Here is a 19174-nt window from a genome sequence, read left to right as displayed (position 1 = left end):
TAGACCACGTGAACAGCTAGTTGAGGAATAGGATGCCACATACGGTATTATTTCATTTTCAACTTGTCACAGCAGGGGACCATTCCGTCACCGCTTGATTCTATTGTTCATCGACGAGCAAAAGTTGGTCAGAATTATACATCATACATAGCATTCGAAGCATCACCATCAAATCATACTACCTTAATACATCATCTTGAACCCTGGTATACTACAACAATGTCAGCATCAACACCCATCCGAATCGCAGGAGCCACAGCGGCAGTAGCAGTCACCGGGTTCTTGGGATATGCAGTCTACTTTGATTATATGAGGAGACATTCTTCGGAATTCAGAAAGGGATTGAGTGGGTATATCCATCTGAACACAAGCATTCAAGCTTGAGGGCTTGAAAGAAGGAGCGTTGGTCTTACTGATACATGGTGTGCTATGTTTCTAGAAAAGCAACACAAGAAATTGGCTGTGGCTGCTGAAGCTCAGTCGAAAGCTGAGAAAGAGAGGAATTCCAAGGTGAGTCCGACTCAGATCCGGCTGGATCCACTGTGAGGACAGTCAAGCTGATATCATTTCATACTCGAATAGTTACTCCGTGAAGCCCTCGTTCAAATCCAACTTGAAGCTCCCCCTACCTCGCCAGAACAACAGGAAGCCTACTTCCAAGAACAAGTTGCCGAGGGTGAAAAGACAGCTACGATGGGACCAGAGTACCACGTCAAATCCGCTTCGCACTTCTACAGAGCTTTGAGAGTTTACCCTCAACCTTTAGAACTCTTAGGTAGTAAGTCGTACCTTCCCTCTTCCAGTCAAAAACAAAGATAACTTCCCGCAACTCGTACTTTATCTTCGATCTTCATCTTGCTCCCCTCCCTGATATCATGTACGAACGCTAATCATCTTTCTACACACAGTCTACCAAAGAGTAGTCCCCCCACCAGTCTGGGCCCTCCTCATCGAACTCACCTCCCTCTCAGGCGCTGCCGCCGCAGGATCCGCATCGGGATCAACCGCCATCCCCGCTCCTCCTCAGGCTTCCGTATCGGATATAGATGACGCTTCGCCCGTCGGTGGAGAGGCTCCCAGTCCAACGAGCGCTAGCGCAAGTCAAGGGAGTGGGACTGATTGGGAGAAGGTGAGCGAGGAGGCGTAGGTGCACTGAGGAGGAATGGATGAATTGAAGAGAAGTGATAGGCAGATTAGTAGAAGAGAAGAACTAGTAAGCAGATTGCTGAGAGGCAGTTTGGAATATCAGGGAGGCGACGAAGAGATGGATGATAGTGGTTTCACCAGTTATGTCCAATACGTTTGCATCTACTTATCAAGGATAATATCGTATTATAGTATTTAGTATTTTACAATTCACATCTCAGTCCATGATCATGTATCGTATCGAATTTTCCATAATACCCATGATGTCTTCCAATTACGTAATATGACCGCAGCTACTGATGTTTGTCTTGGCAAGTGTGAGATGGCAATGGGCTATGTCACTACCAACGATGAACTCGTATGCTCCATCTTCGCAGTAGCAGCTCTTCCATCCTCGGTCTATATCGCATTGATCATATAACGGTCAGAAGCACGATCGCCGCCCGGCACAGCATTTACACTGCTATCATCGACAATTCCCAGGAATCCCAAAATCCTTTGTTTACATCCCGTCGGTCCTCTTCGTAACAACTATCGTCATACACTCATCGTCCTCACGAATACCCTCCATTTCAACCTCGCCCTTCACATCTCTGATACCAACTCGACGCACAAACGCACAATGGGAAACTGCTTCTCCGACCCTTCCTCTCAACCATCTCACAAGCATGGCCAAGGACAGAAGCTCGGTTCGGCCCCTGCGTCACGTCCGACCCCTCAGCAGCAGCAGCTGTCTACAAGAGGCAAGACCAATAACGATCCACCGAGGACATTGGGAGGGAGTATAGGTGGGTCACCGGGAGCAGAAGTGGGAGGAGGGGATCCGAGGGAGAGGGCTTTGAAAGCTGCTGAGGAGAGGGCTAAGGCTGTGAGTTTGGGATTCATCTCCATTCATCGAACGAGGATCTGGGAAAGAAGGTATCGTTGGTGTATGGTCGAGCTACGGACGGAGTGTTATCTCTACTTAGATAGATGACAGAGGTCAAGAGGGTGTACGATCGTTTAGGTTCAGACATGTTATGTGACTGATCGGTTATATTCGTTGTCCCCTGTCATTCCATCACATAGTTCAGAGCTGATAACTGCACCATACAGTCCCAGAGCAAAGGCGTCAACGCGTCAAATCCGAAGGCAGGTCAATTATCTGCGAAGTTGGCCGCTGAGAATAGGAGTAAAGCCAGTACGCAGAATAACGATCAACGGATGATGGTGAGTTTGCGTGGGATTCGCAGTCAAATCATACGGACCTATACGGTTCAAGGGATGGCAGGAGACGCGTTCGCTGATGTGCATCGATGTGTCAGGATCGAGGCGAGTGGAATTAATCCTTTAGAATCACGGTGCATATAGTTCGTCAAGATGGGATGATACCATACGAAAAGGTCATACCAGTTTTACAGTTGAGGAAAGGGAAGAAGTGGAGTTGTGTTGTCGTCTGAGCTCAGTTGTATGTACTGTATAATCATTGTCAAGATGTCATCTCGTATCATGACTGTCACTGGCCTCTTCTCATATGTGGAGTCACAACCCCCAATCTTTTCCGATAACGATAAGTAGGGTCACTCATCCTCTGAGTTCCGATACACCGAATAAAAGAGACTATCCCACAACCCCATTTCCATTCCTTGCTTTGCCTCGGCGCAATCATGACTTTACGCTTATCTTACATGTATCATGATACGCTATTCCTGCTACAACCCACAAATGTTCTAAGATAACAAGCTAAGTGTAGTCATGTTGGAAAAAATGGCTCGATGGTGCGCGGTATGTGTCCGACGCACCAATGCCGCTCAAGCCTGATACCATCGACACGCAGTGCGGAGTCTGCCCGCCAGTATCCTTATCGTGATAAGCCATGATGATGATACGTACCCAGGGATGAAAGGGTTTTGAGATCTTACACCTTCCAGTCTGAGCTTCAAACGGGTCTTCTGTTGTTGCGGTGTGTGTATAGAACAACCCTCAAAGGATGGATGGGTACTCTTATCGGGTTGACTCGCTTTTATGGCTATTAAGGACCACCTGACGACATAGTACACTTGGCAGTCGAGTCGGGAGATGCTGCTGAGATACGGGTGTATATAAGGTTATCCTGTATCCCATAGCTCTTTCCTCCATCCTTATTCCCACATCGACTACACTACAGTTCAAATCATCTTCCATTCCTGAGTGACTCAGGTGAGTAACACTTTCTCCCATTCTCTCGGCAGGCTCGGTCCCTTGAACCGGTCAAATCCGGTAATCATGCCATGGTACGAGTACTCACTCTGTATCTTGTGACATTCCTCATCTTAACCTTTGTTTTGTTCTTCTCGTTATTACTAGTAGCTTTTATCGACTCACACTTGCTTATCGTTGTATATCTATCAGTGATTGTTATACCTCTACCCTACATCTTCTTGACACCAGATACTTCACCCATATCCTCCTAGCTACAACTCACCTTGTAATCAGAAGCTAATCGAATTCCAAAACGGTCTTAGCCGAATAGCGACACATATACGTTTTATTCCTAATCAGCCTAAACGAGTCAGTCAGGCGGAGCACCGTGCGTTGATTACGATTACGATTAACCGAGATCTAATTAGCACTTGAATTTTGGTGAGTTTGAGTCGGTTACACACACATGAAATGATCCTAGCCCCGTTTACTTGGACAACTACTATCATCCTTGATTCCTTATCTTTGACATCGTCTGTTTGTGCACTTGTGCTGATAAGCATTTCCCATCCTTGGCCCCACTCTCCTCCACCCGACTTCTTACATATATCTTCACTTTACTCGACTCGACTCGATCGACCTCCCTTCCATCGGGCAACTACCACACGCTCGCCGATCATTCCCTCGACGTTGATTTTTTCCTCAACCTTCCCCCTCAATACCTTGAATCACTCGCATCTATCTATCGATCCTCACAATGTCACCCACCCTCGTCCGTGGACTCTCCAGACCAGTCACTCGACTAACCACCAAGCGATCAATACACAGCACAATGACACCCCGTGGTCCAGCGCTCAACCTGAAATCTATCAACCCCTCAATCCTCGATGTACACTATGCCGTCCGTGGAGAACTCGCCCTCAAAGCAGACAAATACACCCAACAACTCGCCTCCCCCGGTCCATCGAGCGGATCAAACACCACCAACGTCGAGACGCTCGATCACGGCTTACCGTTCAAACACGTCGTAACTGCCAATATCGGTAATCCCCAACAAAAAGGATTGAACCAGAAACCCCTGACATACTGGAGACAGATCATCTCGTTATTGGAGTATCCCGATTTATTCGAGCAGCACCGAGAGTTGGCGGAGAAGATATATCCTAAGGATGTTATTGAGCGAGCGAAGAGTCTGTATGGCGAGATTGGGAGTGTGGGGGCTTATACGCATTCTAAGGGTGTGTTGGCTATTAGGAAGAGGGTTGCGAAGTTTATCGAAGGTGAGTGGTATTTCGTCTCTGGCTTGATCAGATTCGTATAACATCTTGCACCACGACGCCTGGCTATCTCTCATACCATATAAGCATCACTCTGCATTAAAATCCAGTGATCGATTGTGATTTGTGATGGTAGCTGACATCGGTGTCTTTTTTGGTATACAGAACGAGATGGTTACCCCGCCGACCCCGAATCCATCTACCTCACTGCTGGAGCTTCCGCCGGTGTTTCCTCCATCCTTTCCATCGCTTTACAAAAAGGCGACGGCTGTATGATCCCCATCCCCCAATATCCCCTTTACACCGCTACCCTGGCCTACCTCAATGCCGAACCATTACCATACTACCTCTCCGAAGAACGAGACTGGTCAATGGACCACGACACTTTACTCTCAGCAGTCTCAGAAGCCAAGTCGAAGGGTACTCCCGTAAAGGCACTGGTAATTATAAACCCAGGTAATCCAACTGGTGCTTGTCTCTCGAAAGAAGCTATGGAAGCTGTTGTTCATCTCTGCTATGAAGAGGGAATCGTACTTCTTGCGGACGAGGTATACCAGACCAACATCTACGACCCATCTCATCGACCTTTCATCTCCTTCAAGAAGGTGCTCAGATCCATGCCTGAACATATTGCCAACTCTGTCGAACTGGTCTCGTTCCATTCGATCTCGAAGGGTGTCTCTGGGGAATGCGGAAGGAGGGGTGGTTATTTCGAGTGTGTGAATATTGATGGGCAGGTTATGGAACAGGTTTATAAGATGGCTAGTGTAACGCTGTGTCCGCCTGTATCAGGTCAGGTGGGTATTTCATGTCCCACTTACATATACAAATTCTACGTGTCTCACTCAAACCGGTTGATGTCCATATCGTCCTTTCAGTGATCAATGCTAATTCCTCCAACTTACAGATCGGTGTAGATCTCATGGTCTCCCCTCCACCTAAGAACTCGGAATCCTACCCTCTATGGAAAGAAGAAACCTCCCTGATCCATAACAACCTCAAAGAACGTTCGTACCTCATGGCAGAGCATTTCAACAACCTTCCGGGAGTATCTTGTAACCCCGCCGAGGGAGCTATGTATTTGTTCCCCAAGATTCAGATGCCTCAGAAGGCGATTGAGGAGGCTAAGAAGAGAGGGAAAGAGGCGGATGTGATGTATGCTTTGGATTTATTGGGTGAGTGGTGACTTTTTGCAACTTCCACCTTCTAATCTCATGACAACCTCCATATGCTTTTCTTCTTGGGACCACAGGCCAAGACATTTTACGATCATCCCATTTTGCTCTTGATTCTGCTCCTGGGATTGACCATTCCCTTATTCGAGTAATGCTAATCTTGCTCTGACCGCAGACGCAACTGGTATCTGCGCGGTAGCGGGATCAGGATTCGGTCAAGAACCCGGTACATACCACATTCGAGTTACCGCCCTTTGTCCCGAGACTAAAGAGTTCGTGGGGAGGTTTGAGAAGTTCCATAATGAGTTTATGGAGAAGTACAAGTGAAGGAGTGAGGGGTATAGCAGTGAGAAAAGATGAACACGTAGGGATTGTAAGAGTGTGTGTAATTGAAGGACGTGCCAGAAGGATTGAGAGTCATATCTTCTTTAATGGAATTATATGTATATAATCATTTGCAGACGTTTGCACGCGTTACTGATTCGTGGAAAACGACCCACACCAGTCACCTTAGCCTGCAGATTGATAGTTTTTCTATATCGACCCCAATGGTGAAAAGCAAGAGGCGGTGAGTGATACAGAGTGACCTGACACGATAGGCATCGTATCCGTGACAACTGAGTTTTCATACCGCACCCGGGATTTGAGCGTTACACACTGCCTTCATGCAGGAAGCTGTTGAGGGCATGATCCAGAAAATGCTGCTCACATTCACGTGGGCGAGGTAGATCCAGGCTTAAATGGCGAGTATAGTGACACTAGTCTCGTTGTTCATCATCGATGCGCAACCCAGACTCTCGCCTTACGGCAGTCCACAACTCAAATTAGAAGGATTAAGACATTTGACCGTTTTTGTGTGGATAGGGGACAATTTCCATTCCCGGCTCATCATGAAGCCTGCTCGAGATCACTACTTATTACACAATGGCAATTCAAACAGTAAACAATTTTGAAGCTAAGCCTTCTGGGTCATCCGATACCTTCGACTCAGGTCACATCGTGTTGTATGGGGGTAATCCTATATCGTACAAACAAGCCAATACTCAATCAAGCGAACACGGCAAGCATCGAACGAACGGATGAGATAATCGGCATCCTTGCTTAATCAGCGTATACGAGTGATGGGCGTCAGATCAAATGAAAAGAGCTCGCTTGGAGGAGTTTGAGATCTGACAACGATCCAATTGCCTCAAAATATGTATAGCTGGGTAGAGTTCAGATACGCAGTGGTACAATCCCCTCCGAGAGCTTGCTTTAGTCCAACGCTCTCAACACTTGACATATACCGACTCAGCTGATTTATGCCACTCTTGTTCTGTAAACCTCATTGCACCAATTGCAGCAAGGATAGAAGGGCCTGATATCCTCAGTCGGTCTAGCCCCCTGACTCGCAGCGGGCTGGCTAGTCGGCGTCATCGTCATGGGAGAATGGACATTGGAGCCAATGCTCTGTATGAAATCATAGAGTAGTTCCGATCAGTAACAATAGAAGTGAGAGACGTCATAAATCAAAGGACGACAATTTTCACACACGTCTCAAACAGGTGCGAACGAGAGCCTTCCTATCATCCTCGCTGCCCCTGCACTGCACCTCCCTTATCCCGTGCACTTACAACATCCTGACTGCTACTTTGTTCGTCGTTCGCAAAGGTCCCCAGAAGGGCTTCGATGCTGTGGAGCTGCTTCTCAAAGGAAACGGTATGCCTGAAGCAGTTCATACTGGTATGTATTGGCGAGAACGGCCGCCAATCAGACTATAAAGTAGAAGGCAAAATAAGAGAAAACGAACAGATCTCTCCCTCGCCTTTCTTCCTGTCTGCAAATCATTCAAGACATCCTGAAACAGCCTTTTACCAGTCAATCCACAAGCAGTATGACTTTAAAATTACCAGAGATCACTTGTAGACCGTTCGGGGATCCCTGGATTCGCGGCACCTTCCAAGTCTCTCTGGTGGATGATCCCGGACCTTCGCAATGCGTCACTCTCCAGCCAGTTTCGGAGGGAGACCCTGGTCACGTCCCAATCCCCCTCTTCGCTCTGGGAGACAATCTAAGTCCCTCGATGACTTATCATCTCTATCGAGGAAATGAGGTTTCGCTATTATTGGGAGGACCAGCAAAGACCATGTTTGTTCCTAGTGCCCCTTCTGGCGATGGCGATGTCGAAGTTGGATCAAAATGGCAAATGATGGACTACAGTAATCGGGTCACTAAGCCTTATTACCCGTCGGCCGAACAGTCAAAACGAATGTCAGAGTTCATCAAAGACGAACAAAGGCGGGACCCCCTCCGTGAGCGAACGAATCCTCAATCTCATGATACCACTCTGACGCTCAACCGAAAGTATACAAAGGATGTCCGAGCGGTCGTGAGACCAGGATTCACTTTACTCGTTCCTTTAGATCCCTCGCTCTCTCGGCAGGAAAACTGGTTCAGCGGTGCCAGACAGTCGAACTTCCTCCTCCTGGATGAGGACGTCGACATCAATGCAGAGAAGCGTCAACAGGTATTCAAAGGGAAAGTCACTTCTTACGGTTATCGACCGTATGGACTAATGCGTGACGATGATATGACCTGGTACGGGGGATCGGAGACATTGGGTCTGCATTCTGGCTCACAAGGTTCCGTAGAGGATACACCGAATGAATAGAGGGATCAGCGTAAAACAGGGAGTACCAAGAGCATCAGAGAACGTGCAAGCCACATGTGGGATAGGTTTGTTCATCGAGGGGAGAAAGATCGATCTGAGCATTGATACCTTCCTTGACCGTTTCGGGGGAATGAAGCTAGAGTACACTTAGCTCGTGGTCCGTACAATTCGACACGTTCAAGTGAAATCATGACATTTTTTCAGTATGAATCATCTTCATAATGAATAGGGTTGATTATGTTTTTCTACACAACGCTCCGATCATCCGAAATTATCTGAGACCTGATTCGATCAACGCAACGCACGATTTCCCTCCGACTATGATGTATTTCTCCTGATTCCTATGTACCGTACCGATGCAGCGATCTCTCTGATGTTACAACCTCATATAGACTGCGCAATCTAATAAAACGATGATCTGTAAGCTGGTACATACGTCTCTTTGCCACTCCCCTCGAATCCCATGTGTGATCATGAACTCGGGCCCTCTTTCTTCGCAAAGGATCGCGTCCAAACCGTCATCGCGTCATCGTCTACAAAGGATCTAAGACGACTGAAACGCCCCTTCTCCCTTGATCCTTTGCCACACTGCAGTTCAGCAGGATATACCGTACATCACATATATATACACCGGTAGAAGAGACCAAACGATGAATCTCCTTGCTTTTCTCTTTCTCTTTCTTCTTTGTCTTTCGTGTACATTTTGAGCCCATCCAGTATCACCACATACCGAGCCGCACGACTGCAAATGACCTCGCAATTTCCTACTCTCCACGCTGATCGCACAACGTGTTTTTCCGTAGATGCCACTTGCACGCTTTCCCGTATCTCCCCAGCCACCGAGCTACCCCCGACCGTCTGTATTGACCCCTACGAGACAGCCGACCATCCGATCACTTCAGCAGTGCTGGGAAAAAACATACATGGATATACAAAGTACTCGCTCTGGAGGGCAGCGCAAGTATCTTTCAGTGACAAGGTCGTCCTCGTCCCCATGAATCCTTTCTCTGAAACTGGATATTCGGTCGAAGCCCAATGGCCCATGATCAATTGGACTCAAAACAATCTACGGACCTACAACCCCACCGATGAGGAGATGAGCAAAATGTCCAATATGCTGGATAAACAACCACGACGCCGCCCTAAAAGCCATATCACGAAATTGACTCTACCTGATAATGAGGTGAAAGAGGCTGAAGTGGAACTTGGACGTACCATACTTATACCTCTGACCAACCCAGGTGTATGTACAGAATCAGATCCAGATGAATCATCCGTATCTCACTTGCTGCTCTTGCGCGGGGCTGGGACTTTGGAGGTTCGACGGAGAATGGGGAGAGTAATTCCCGATGTGCATTCAAGAGTAAACTCTTTTCCGTTGTAGAGGAGGAGCCGAGTCGAAACGATCATACACATAATGAGCAGAGCCAGAACACCAATGCAGGAGATGTCATTGCAAGTGGCACTGCACGAACCAGCTGGAGAAGAAGAGTTATGGACAAGATGCATCTAAAGAAAGTCTGATGTCGGATAGATCTCCCCTGTCATCAAGGTTGCAAATTTTGACTTGGCGATGAAGGGAGAGTGGGTATCACACTTGCAAACCTCCACTGCTTGATAATAGAAGAGCTTGATATCTATAAAATACGTAGTGTCGCTGAGTCTGCAACTACCATGATATATGATGTTATGTTTATCTTTATTGCATACAACTGAGTGCAAAGCTAGTGAGATTCGACAATGATGCCCTGTAGGGATCTCGACATCGTTTATCAACGATCTATGCTATGTATATACGACATTCGCTACGGTACAATAGCCTTAGTACCTTCTATTCCCATCCCTTCCTCTATTCCCCCACCCATTATCTCTCTCCCTATCCCTCCTTCTTGGATCTCTCCCACCACCACCACTATCCCTACGACCCCCCTCCCTCGGATCAGGCGCATACCCCTGAGGCTGGGGAGTGAACCCGCCTGAAGGAGGATAAGGCGAGTATCCCTGTTGAGGGTACGGCGAATACTGCTGTGGAGGTTGAGGCGCCTGCGGGACGTATGCCATTGGAGTAGTACCTCCTATGGGAGGGGTGGATCCTCCCGGTGGTAGCATCGGAGGGGTTATACCTCCTACTAGATTCTGGAGGGTTGCGGGGTTGAGAGAGGCCATTAGAGCTTGTAGTTGATCATTCTGGATCATCGGTGTAGTTGTAACAGCCGCAGCAGTGGGAGTTGGTATGGTTTGAGAAGGTGGTTGTTGAAGTGTATGTGATTGAGAGGCAATGGGAGTAGGAGTAGTCATCTTAATACAGATGAATATACCCAGAAAAACCGATGTCGATCTTCCCTTTGATGGTAGGGAGTATCCATCGATCAATTCTGTAAATTCGGGAGAAGGGTCTTGGGGACGTAGAGGTATTAGGTATAGTTCTTTGGCTGCGCCTGAGGGGGGGTGGGAACCGTAGGGTAGGTATATGGCGTGGCGGCTATATTGATCACTTGTCAGTACATCATGGAATGCGAGACCGGAGAATAGCATGTCGTCCGGTTTCAAATGAAGGGGACAGTAAGAAAAGCTAGACTCACTCCCTGGAAATATGATAATCAACCATCTCCTCCCATGTCAGAATTTCCTCGTCCGTAGCTTTCGCATCCAGACTGAATGCAACAGTGATCAACTCCTTTGCGGGATTCAATCTACTATCGCTCAAGAACTGGAGCGAATTCTTGGTAGGAACTCTACCGGTGATCTCGATCGTCTTGTGAGGTAATAGCACGTTCCAGTCGAGCAAGGACGAAGAGGATGTACGGCATGTAAGTCGGAGTGACATGGGAGGGACGATCGTCGATGGGTTTGCGGGGTTGACGATCTGAAGTAATACGCATGATCAGCAATTGCGAGACGGTGGATTGCTCATGATTGGTTACGGGGAAGAAGCACCTACACCTCCAGACCATACGATCTCTTTTGACTCGAATACTTCCATCTCACTCTTCTCTACCTCTTTAGGCTGTTCAACCAAGATATCATCCAGTTCCATCTCGATATCACCGACGATATCACTCAGATCCAAATTACTTTGATCGACATTGGATACTTCCTCCTTATGGGCGCCAGGCTCATTATCAACGTTCGAATTCCACGCAGAACTGACATTGGCGAAAGAACTTTGTCTAAGTGGAGAAGGTAAGGCAGCATCGATAGATTCCGACTTTCGATGATTCATCTTGAATTTCGGCTGATCCTTTGTCACAGGTGAATGGGCAGGTTCGGGATTAGGATTATTGGCCATTTCCAATTCCTTTCGCTTCTCTTCCTCTACTTTGAGTCTGGCTGATTCTTCCTGCTGAGCTATCAACGACATCTCCTTCTCGTGGACATTCTCAACTTTTTCGAACCCATCTCGTCCCAGTCGGATGGACGACGAAGGCTCGAGATCCGATTTGGACTTGACGTGTTGTTCCAGCACTGATTGTTTTGCTCGCTGGATGGCGGCTAGCTGCTCGTCACTTGCCAAGTCCGCTGAGGTAAGTGTAGCGATCTGTAGTGGTGTGAGAGTATGAGAGGTGATAGACTGTATCAGGTCTTGACGAAGACCTCGTGCGATGGACGAAGAGAGGAGATTGAATTGAGTTCTACGATAATCATGTGTGATTAGCCCATCTTCACGGTCCTTCGTGCACGTATCATACCGGGGTATGAGTTTTCTCTCAAGGCTGATCACTCACTTGTACCTGGTCCCAGCGATTTCTTTCCCATTAACCAGATCCTTGAAATTACCATATATCCCATCCTCAACTTCTGCACTGAACCTCTCGATTTCCTGTTGGCTCGTGTCGCTGCCGAATACCTTCTGAAACAGCGGTACGAATTTCTCCCTAACATATTTCCTGACCGGTGGTAATCCTACACCAGCGGTGGAAGGTTTCCTGTCGATTGAAGTCTTTCGATCAACGGTCACAGAGGGTTTGCGCTTAGAGGTAGCATCTATTGATGGACGAGGCTTCTTGTTTTGAGGGGGAGGGGTCGGTTGTGCAGAAGAATGACGAGATGAGGATTGAGCCTGTCCTATCTCGGCTTCTGCATCTGAATTTGTCTCGTCGTCCGAGGTTTGAGAGGGTGTGGCCTATAATACAGAACGTCAGCGATGATCAGAGGATAGTAAGGATCAGCTTACCTTTCGGATTTTGGATTTGACCTTTCTCTTGGCTGGGACAACACCAAGCGGGGGTGAGGGGGATGGGAACGTTGAGAGGTCGTACTTATCTACAAGGGGTACTTGATCATGAGCCGCTGTACAAACTTGCGTATGTATGATTGATTGATCATTCGAGTGAAGTATACAACTTGGTTTGATGCACAATAGACGATGTATCACATCATACACGGCGGACACACAGTGCAGCAATGTCAATGCCCCCGAGATATGTGCACCGATCAGAGAGATCCATCCATATCGCGGAGATGGGCAAGTACTATATACGTATCTACCTACTTGAACAGATATGAGGTGGGACTTACATGTTGTCTTCTTGTCTGTGCTCTGTGTACATTCGGGACACACATACACATCTATCGGCAACACAACACCGTCAGATCGCAAGTCAATACTCTCGCCCGTAGAGGAGGACATACGGATCTTCTCCGCTTCGTCATCGGTCAACCCAATACAGGTGAAGTGGAACCTGTCAGAGTATCATCACAACCATATCAGCAATGCTTTCCCATGCGTTGATCAAGGGAGATATATCGACTCACCAATCATTACATTCCCCGCATTCAATCATCGGTCCCTCATTGTCAGTCTTACAGATACAATACACTTGATCCTCGACTTTCTTCTTGCCTTTACCTTTCTTCGTGTTCGAGACGGGTTTTGACGCTGGTGGTTCAGCAGAAGCAGTACCCTGCGCTTGAGTATGAGCATGAGCTTGCTTGAGTAGATATTGTTTGGTCTCTTCTGCTTCTAGGACTCGCTGCGATTTTACTCGCGTCCTTCCTGTCGTTCGGGTTGCTGCAGCATCGGGATTCGTACTTGTACTAGCCTCTAGCTGCGTCGAGGGTATTGTGTCGGACATGTTTCGCTTGGTTTGATAGGTTATGTGCGAGTAGAGTGGATGTAGATGAGGAATGTGAGGGTGTAATGTGAGTTGTGTTTTCTTTCTAGAGAGATGTTTTATGGGAACATGAACATGAACATGGGATCGGAGTGATAAGGGTTGATACGTATGATGGTAGAATGACGTGGCATTGTTTTGTATGATTATATCCAACCCTGTGCTGTGTTGATGCTGTCTCATCGTCATCATTCATCACACCGTACCACCTGTACTTTACTTTCACAAGTCATTTAATCCTTTATCATCAACACAATATACATATCATCCATCCATATCTGTCCATCCATATCTATCCATCAACAGCTCAGATACAATGGCGTACAAGCAAACAAGTAAGCTGACTCTTACCTCATCTTTAGAAGCATAGCTGACCGATCCATCCGACACTAGACGACCCCTTCGCGGATTCCTCCCAACACGCAACCCTAGATACTGACCCATTCTCGGATCCCGTCAAAGACCCATTCTCTCAACCCAACGAATCATCCGTATCTTTTGGAGGGGGCGGACAATCGACAAACGCGTACGGGGATTATGGTAATTCTTCAAGAGCGGATGAGCTGAGCAGGAGAGAAGCTGAGTTGGCTAGGAGGGAGCAGGAGTTGAGCAGGAGGGAACAGGAGAATGCTATACATAGGAATAATTGGCCTCCTTGTGGGTACATCTCACACTTCCCCAGCATCTATAACGTAGGGACATGAGATTGACGACTGTGATATTGGGTAATGATCAATAGTCTACCCAATTGTCCACTACGACCCAAACATCATTGAAGACCATACCAAAAGACAGACAATAACGCTGATAGGATATCAATGGTATGCTCTCGCTGCTACGCTCATCCTCAATATGCTGGGATGTATCTTCTTGTTACTTGCTGGAGCCTCAGAGGGAGGGTAAGTTGTTTTCTTCACGGTCCGGTCTTTGTCCGCAGGATGAACAGCTTATATGGGTCTTTGTGTCCTATCCATTGCAGCGCCGACTTGGCAAGTTCGATAAGTTATGTCGTGGTCATTGGTCTTGCTTCATTCATACTTTGGTTCAGGCCTATCTACTTGGGATATTGTAGGACCGAAGGTAAAACAATGGCTGTTTTCTTCTGTGAGTACTCTGTCAACTTTGAATCTGCATGTGGAGTAACGGGCTAAACAACGCGATTATCCAGACATTTACTTCTTATTTGGCGGCTTCCATCTACTCTACTCCATCTACATGCTAGTGGGTATCCCATGTAAGTCATATTTTCCCTTTTCCTTAAACGACTCCCATCATAGTCGTGCTAATATGTTTTGTGCAGCTACCGGATCAGCAGGATTGATCAATACCATCGGAATGTTCACCCAGGGCCACATCCTAGCTGCTGTGTTCGGTACCATCTCGACTGTTGGTTGGGCATTCCAAGTACTAGGTGGTGGATTCCTTTACAAACGAGTAAGTTTTGTGTCACTCCTTTGTCAAGGAGAATTCCACTAATAAGCGATGCGACGGTGCAGGTATGGGACTTCAAGAATGGGAATGGAGATATTAGTATGGAGAACGCTACGAGTCAACTCAAGGCTAGTTCTATCAAGACTATTGTGTTGCACCAGAGTAGGATGTAAGAAGTTGAGATTTATGGATCGGGAATAGGAGGAGTGTTTGCGGCGGTCGGAAGGTTGAGAGGTGACATTTGAACATATATATCTTAGCTATACGAACGATTCACTTGATACTGTGCATACAACTAATGGACAGCTTCAGCGTTTATCATGCAGCAATGTTTGCGCATCGTCGTTGACTTATGCATCATGCATGCCGCCTATCCGAGTGAATGTATCCCAAAAGAGAAACCTGGATAACTAATCTCCACCGAGGTAAACAACGGCACGTGGCTGATTTTACTTTTCCCCCTTGATAAACATGTCACCCAACGTAAAACGTAAACAAACATCTCCATACATCGTACATCTGCTACATTCCTCTTACCTCGACCATATATACATACAGATCACTCATAGAGACATTAGACAACATGTCAGCAGTAGCTGGGCCAGGACCATCCACTATGGCTTCCTCTACATCATCCATGGTGCCCACTTCAGCACGGATGAAAGTCAAGAAGAGGGTGGTAAATCTCGTCAATCCGGCAGGTGAGTCGATAGACTGCCCATATGTCTGACAAGGCTCATAGCTGACTGCATGCTGGTTGTAGACCCACAAGACTTCTCTGCTCAGAGCATATCACCATCCACATCACCCAACACCTCCGCTCAGATGGAAGAAGAAACACCCCAAGAAGAAAAGATAACCCCTCCAATCATGCGATATTCAGAGACAACCCAGACATTCAACTTCACTCCCGGGGTGAAAGGCATACTGAGGTCAACAGGTACACCAGGATCAGGAAATGGGGGTGAGCTTGCGTGACCTCGCCAAACTCCCCAGGTAAATGATCAGCTGACACTGCTTGTTACATATAGTTCGATTCTTCCCCAAAAACAAATTCAGAATAATAACACCCAACGCCTCGACCCACCAACAAACCCCCAAACCCCCCGCATCACCTACCAATTCGTTCTTCTCCCAGCTTTTGGCAGTCACCATCCCCTCCATGTCCCCGCGCCGAGGATCAACTCCACAGCAGGAAGAGGTGAAAGCTGCGGGAGACGAAAGTTGGGAAATCCCAGGACAAGAGGGCGAGATCTCCCTGATAGCTTCGTCGGTAGCTTCGGGGGATAGGTCTATAGAAAATCATAATTGGGATGAACAGGTTGATGAGCGGGAGATCGAGGAGAGTATAGATATAGATGATAGAGAGGATTCATGGAATGGTCAACCCGAGATTCACTGTTCTCCCCTGGCTTTACCTCTCAACAACGAGGGCAATACTTCAAGAGATCCGGAGACAAGCTTGATAGGATTCGAATTGCCTTCTACGGAATTACAGTATCCTGATGATATGTCGAATTTGCTTTCGACAAAGTTCCAACCTGGAGAATACCCCTCGTTCTCGATCAACGACCCGCCCTCTACCTCATTACCTCCCTCGAGGGAGCTGCAGACCTTGTCACCTATCAGGGAAGATATGACGATGAGAACGGAAGATGAATTCTGGAATAATCCTGCCCCCACGCCAATACACTCTACCAACGGTCAATCGAACGTGTCAATGACTTCTGAAAAATCATTATCAGAATTAGAATTATCCAACCCCACTATCCGAAGACCCGTCGCTGCTGCAAGTACAGCACCGCAAGACCAAAATATCAGTCCAATACCAATCGGAAGACCATACAATACCTCTTCAATATTCGCCGACATGTCAGCCGAACAAGCTGAACTCACTTGGCCTCTCACTCGCCGAACCGAAGATGACGACCTGGACTCAGGCTTCCCATCACCCATCAGATCCTCTTCCCCTCATACTTCAAGGGATATTCAGACCCCCAAAGCTGGAGGTGCAGGTGATATGACCCAATTCTTCGATACGACTATGACAATGTCTCTCTCTTCCCCTACAACTTCCACTTCAGCCATTATCCTCCGCTCGTCCCTCTCACCCGGTGGTGGAGACCTGATGATCCCCACGAAGAAGCTGTTCGAAGCGCAGGTATCACATACTTCCGCACTTGCCGCCGAGCTGGAACTGTACAAAACCCTAGCGAGGAAATTACAAGACGAGGTGGTAGAGCGTGATGAGTGTTTGGCGAAATTGAACCTCCGAGCGTTGGATGCGGAGCTACTGCACGATCAAGTCCAGGATTTACAGCGGGAAATAACAAGTCTGAACTCGAGGAAAAGTCTATCTCCCTCGCCTACTCCTGCACTTAGGGGTGGGATGAGGTCCGATGGAATGTCGGATCGGACGATGGCTGCTCAGTCTGAAGCTAAGGAGTTGGAAATTCGCTTGGCGAAGACTCTGGCCGATTCGGATGATATGGTCAGAAAGCTGCATGAGGTACAAGTTGAGAAGGAACGGTTGGAGGACAACTTGAAAGTGGTCGAGGAGGAGAAGAGGGCGGTGGAAGATCAGGAGAGGGATAGACTGGTGAAGGATCAGGCGAACATCGATGAAATAGAATTGTTGAGGAAGGAATTAGAAGATGCTAATTCGCGTATTGAGGAGATGACCAATCAGGGGAACAACGACGAAGATGTACAAACACTTCAAGAGGAACTCAAGGAGGCTCATCAACATATCGCGGATTTGCAATCGTACGAAGATGAAGTACATGCGTTGAAAGCTGAGTTGGACAGTGCGCATCGACAATTGGACGACTACGAGTCTAAGGAGAATAACAACGATAATGATGAGCTGCGAACGGAATTAGAGGAGACTCAAAGACAGCTGGAAAAGGTTGAACAGGAATTGGAAGTTAGTCAACATCAACTTCAAGAAAGAGCGAACGAGGTGGAAAGTCTTCAAAATGAAATAGACAATGCCCATCAGCAAATTGATCAGCTTGAGCAGAAACAGTCTGATGGATCTTCAATGCAACGTGAATTGACTGAAGCGCAAGAGAAGATTAGGGACCTGAAAGTACTTGTCAAAGAGTTGACGGAGAACAAGTTGGTAGATGAGGATGAGATTGAGAATTTATTGTCTCAGATTGATAAGCTCAAGGGATACAGGAAGACCGAGGAGGATATGAAGAGACGGTTGGAAGGTATTGAGAGGAGGTTGGAGATTGAGTTGGGTAGACGGGAGGATATGGAGAGGAGATTGAAGGAGGAGGAAGAGGTTGTGAGGGAGTTGGAAAAGGAGAATGATGAGGTGAGTCAGCTCAAGGGGAATGAAATAGAGATCTGACGAGCTCAACTGATTGTATTTGCCTGGATTCGAATCAGCTGCGACAATCACTCGAGCAGACCAAACGGGTCGACGATCCCTCGGCGACTAAGTTGAAAGACGAGATCAACAAACTTCGTTCGGAATCATCTTTGAAAGATTTGGAGATACTTCACTTGCAAAGAAGGAAGAACGAGTTGAAGGAGGATAGAGAGATGTTGAATATCGCTTTGGACTCGAAACAACAGGAACTTGAACTTGTAAGTTGTTTCTCCTTATCTAGCAATGACGGTTGAATCTAAGTTAATTGACATTTCGATCATTTTGTGGTATAGATGAAGCGGAAATTCGCAGTCAAGGGAATAGCAGGTTCCACCCCACTAGGTACTTCGCAAAAGACCAATATTGGGATAGGGATGGGTACACCAGCAAGTACGATTGATACTCCCCTAGTAGGGAAAGGTCTAGGGGTCCAGACAAGACGAAGGTCCTCTTTGACCCAGACGCCTTTACCCAGTGTGCCTAAACATCTACCTTCGTCGCTTCAGACACCTATCCCTGGACGAAGGACGAGTTATGGGGTACAATTGCACCCTTCTACTAGGATTACCAGTAGGGTGATGAAGCGTTTGGAGGAGGAGGAAAATCAGCCGCAGATTCCTGTTCATGGATCTGTCAGAGCGCGGAGGGAGAGGGTGTTAGCGTAGGATTGTAGGTTTATCTAAGACTGTGTAAGGTTTGTATATGGGATCGAGGCGGAAGATATTTATTTTTTGGTTATTTTACTTATGCTGGATTGAATTGAAGGGAAAATACGTTAGATACCCCATACTTGGATTATATACCATCTTGGAGATACCCATGCATGATGCGAATGTGGA

General features: G+C 47.2%; 7 protein-coding genes across 7 annotated transcripts; 6 read left to right on the top strand and 1 right to left on the bottom strand.

The window, feature by feature from the left end:
* Positions 1-219: 219 nt before the first annotated feature.
* I302_107360 (uncharacterized protein) lies at positions 220-1147 on the top strand (the record flags this gene model as incomplete). The annotated part of the gene is made up of 4 exons (XM_019193509.1): positions 220-346; positions 440-510; positions 583-778; positions 909-1147. The coding sequence occupies 4 exons, from the start codon at positions 220-222 to the stop codon at positions 1145-1147; spliced, it is 633 nt and encodes a 210-aa protein (XP_019044986.1).
* A 621-nt stretch (positions 1148-1768) lies between these two features.
* Positions 1769-2471, top strand: I302_107359 (uncharacterized protein; the record flags this gene model as incomplete). The annotated part of the gene is made up of 3 exons (XM_019193510.1): positions 1769-2014; positions 2242-2355; positions 2451-2471. The coding sequence occupies 3 exons, from the start codon at positions 1769-1771 to the stop codon at positions 2469-2471; spliced, it is 381 nt and encodes a 126-aa protein (XP_019044987.1).
* Positions 2472-4063: 1592 nt separating this feature from the next.
* On the top strand, positions 4064-6085 carry I302_107358 (uncharacterized protein; the record flags this gene model as incomplete). Its single annotated transcript, XM_019193511.1, has 4 exons — positions 4064-4586; positions 4749-5380; positions 5491-5758; positions 5934-6085. The coding sequence occupies 4 exons, from the start codon at positions 4064-4066 to the stop codon at positions 6083-6085; spliced, it is 1575 nt and encodes a 524-aa protein (XP_019044988.1).
* A 1546-nt stretch (positions 6086-7631) lies between these two features.
* I302_107357 (uncharacterized protein) lies at positions 7632-8408 on the top strand (the record flags this gene model as incomplete). Its single annotated transcript, XM_019193512.1, has 1 exon — positions 7632-8408. The coding sequence occupies one exon, from the start codon at positions 7632-7634 to the stop codon at positions 8406-8408; it is 777 nt and encodes a 258-aa protein (XP_019044989.1).
* A 1821-nt stretch (positions 8409-10229) lies between these two features.
* I302_107356 (uncharacterized protein) lies at positions 10230-13483 on the bottom strand (the record flags this gene model as incomplete). The annotated part of the gene is made up of 8 exons (XM_065870446.1): positions 10230-10890; positions 10991-11274; positions 11350-12040; positions 12134-12531; positions 12583-12671; positions 12927-12977; positions 13041-13090; positions 13164-13483. 8 exons carry the CDS (start codon positions 13481-13483, stop codon positions 10230-10232), a joined length of 2544 nt encoding a protein of 847 aa, XP_065726518.1.
* Positions 13484-13838: 355 nt separating this feature from the next.
* On the top strand, positions 13839-15126 carry I302_107355 (uncharacterized protein; the record flags this gene model as incomplete). The annotated part of the gene is made up of 7 exons (XM_019193514.1): positions 13839-13857; positions 13916-14179; positions 14262-14421; positions 14502-14626; positions 14691-14756; positions 14823-14956; positions 15019-15126. 7 exons carry the CDS (start codon positions 13839-13841, stop codon positions 15124-15126), a joined length of 876 nt encoding a protein of 291 aa, XP_019044991.1.
* Positions 15127-15536: 410 nt separating this feature from the next.
* Positions 15537-19000, top strand: I302_107354 (uncharacterized protein; the record flags this gene model as incomplete). Its single annotated transcript, XM_019193515.1, has 5 exons — positions 15537-15654; positions 15717-15917; positions 15985-18278; positions 18353-18553; positions 18629-19000. The coding sequence occupies 5 exons, from the start codon at positions 15537-15539 to the stop codon at positions 18998-19000; spliced, it is 3186 nt and encodes a 1061-aa protein (XP_019044992.1).
* Positions 19001-19174: the final 174 nt, after the last annotated feature.

The sequence above is a fragment of the Kwoniella bestiolae genome, chromosome 6 (genome assembly GCF_000512585.2).
Source record: "Kwoniella bestiolae CBS 10118 chromosome 6, complete sequence".
In the NCBI taxonomy this organism is placed as follows: Eukaryota; Fungi; Basidiomycota; class Tremellomycetes; order Tremellales; family Cryptococcaceae; genus Kwoniella; species Kwoniella bestiolae.
This window is presented reverse-complemented; position numbering and strand designations above follow the sequence as displayed.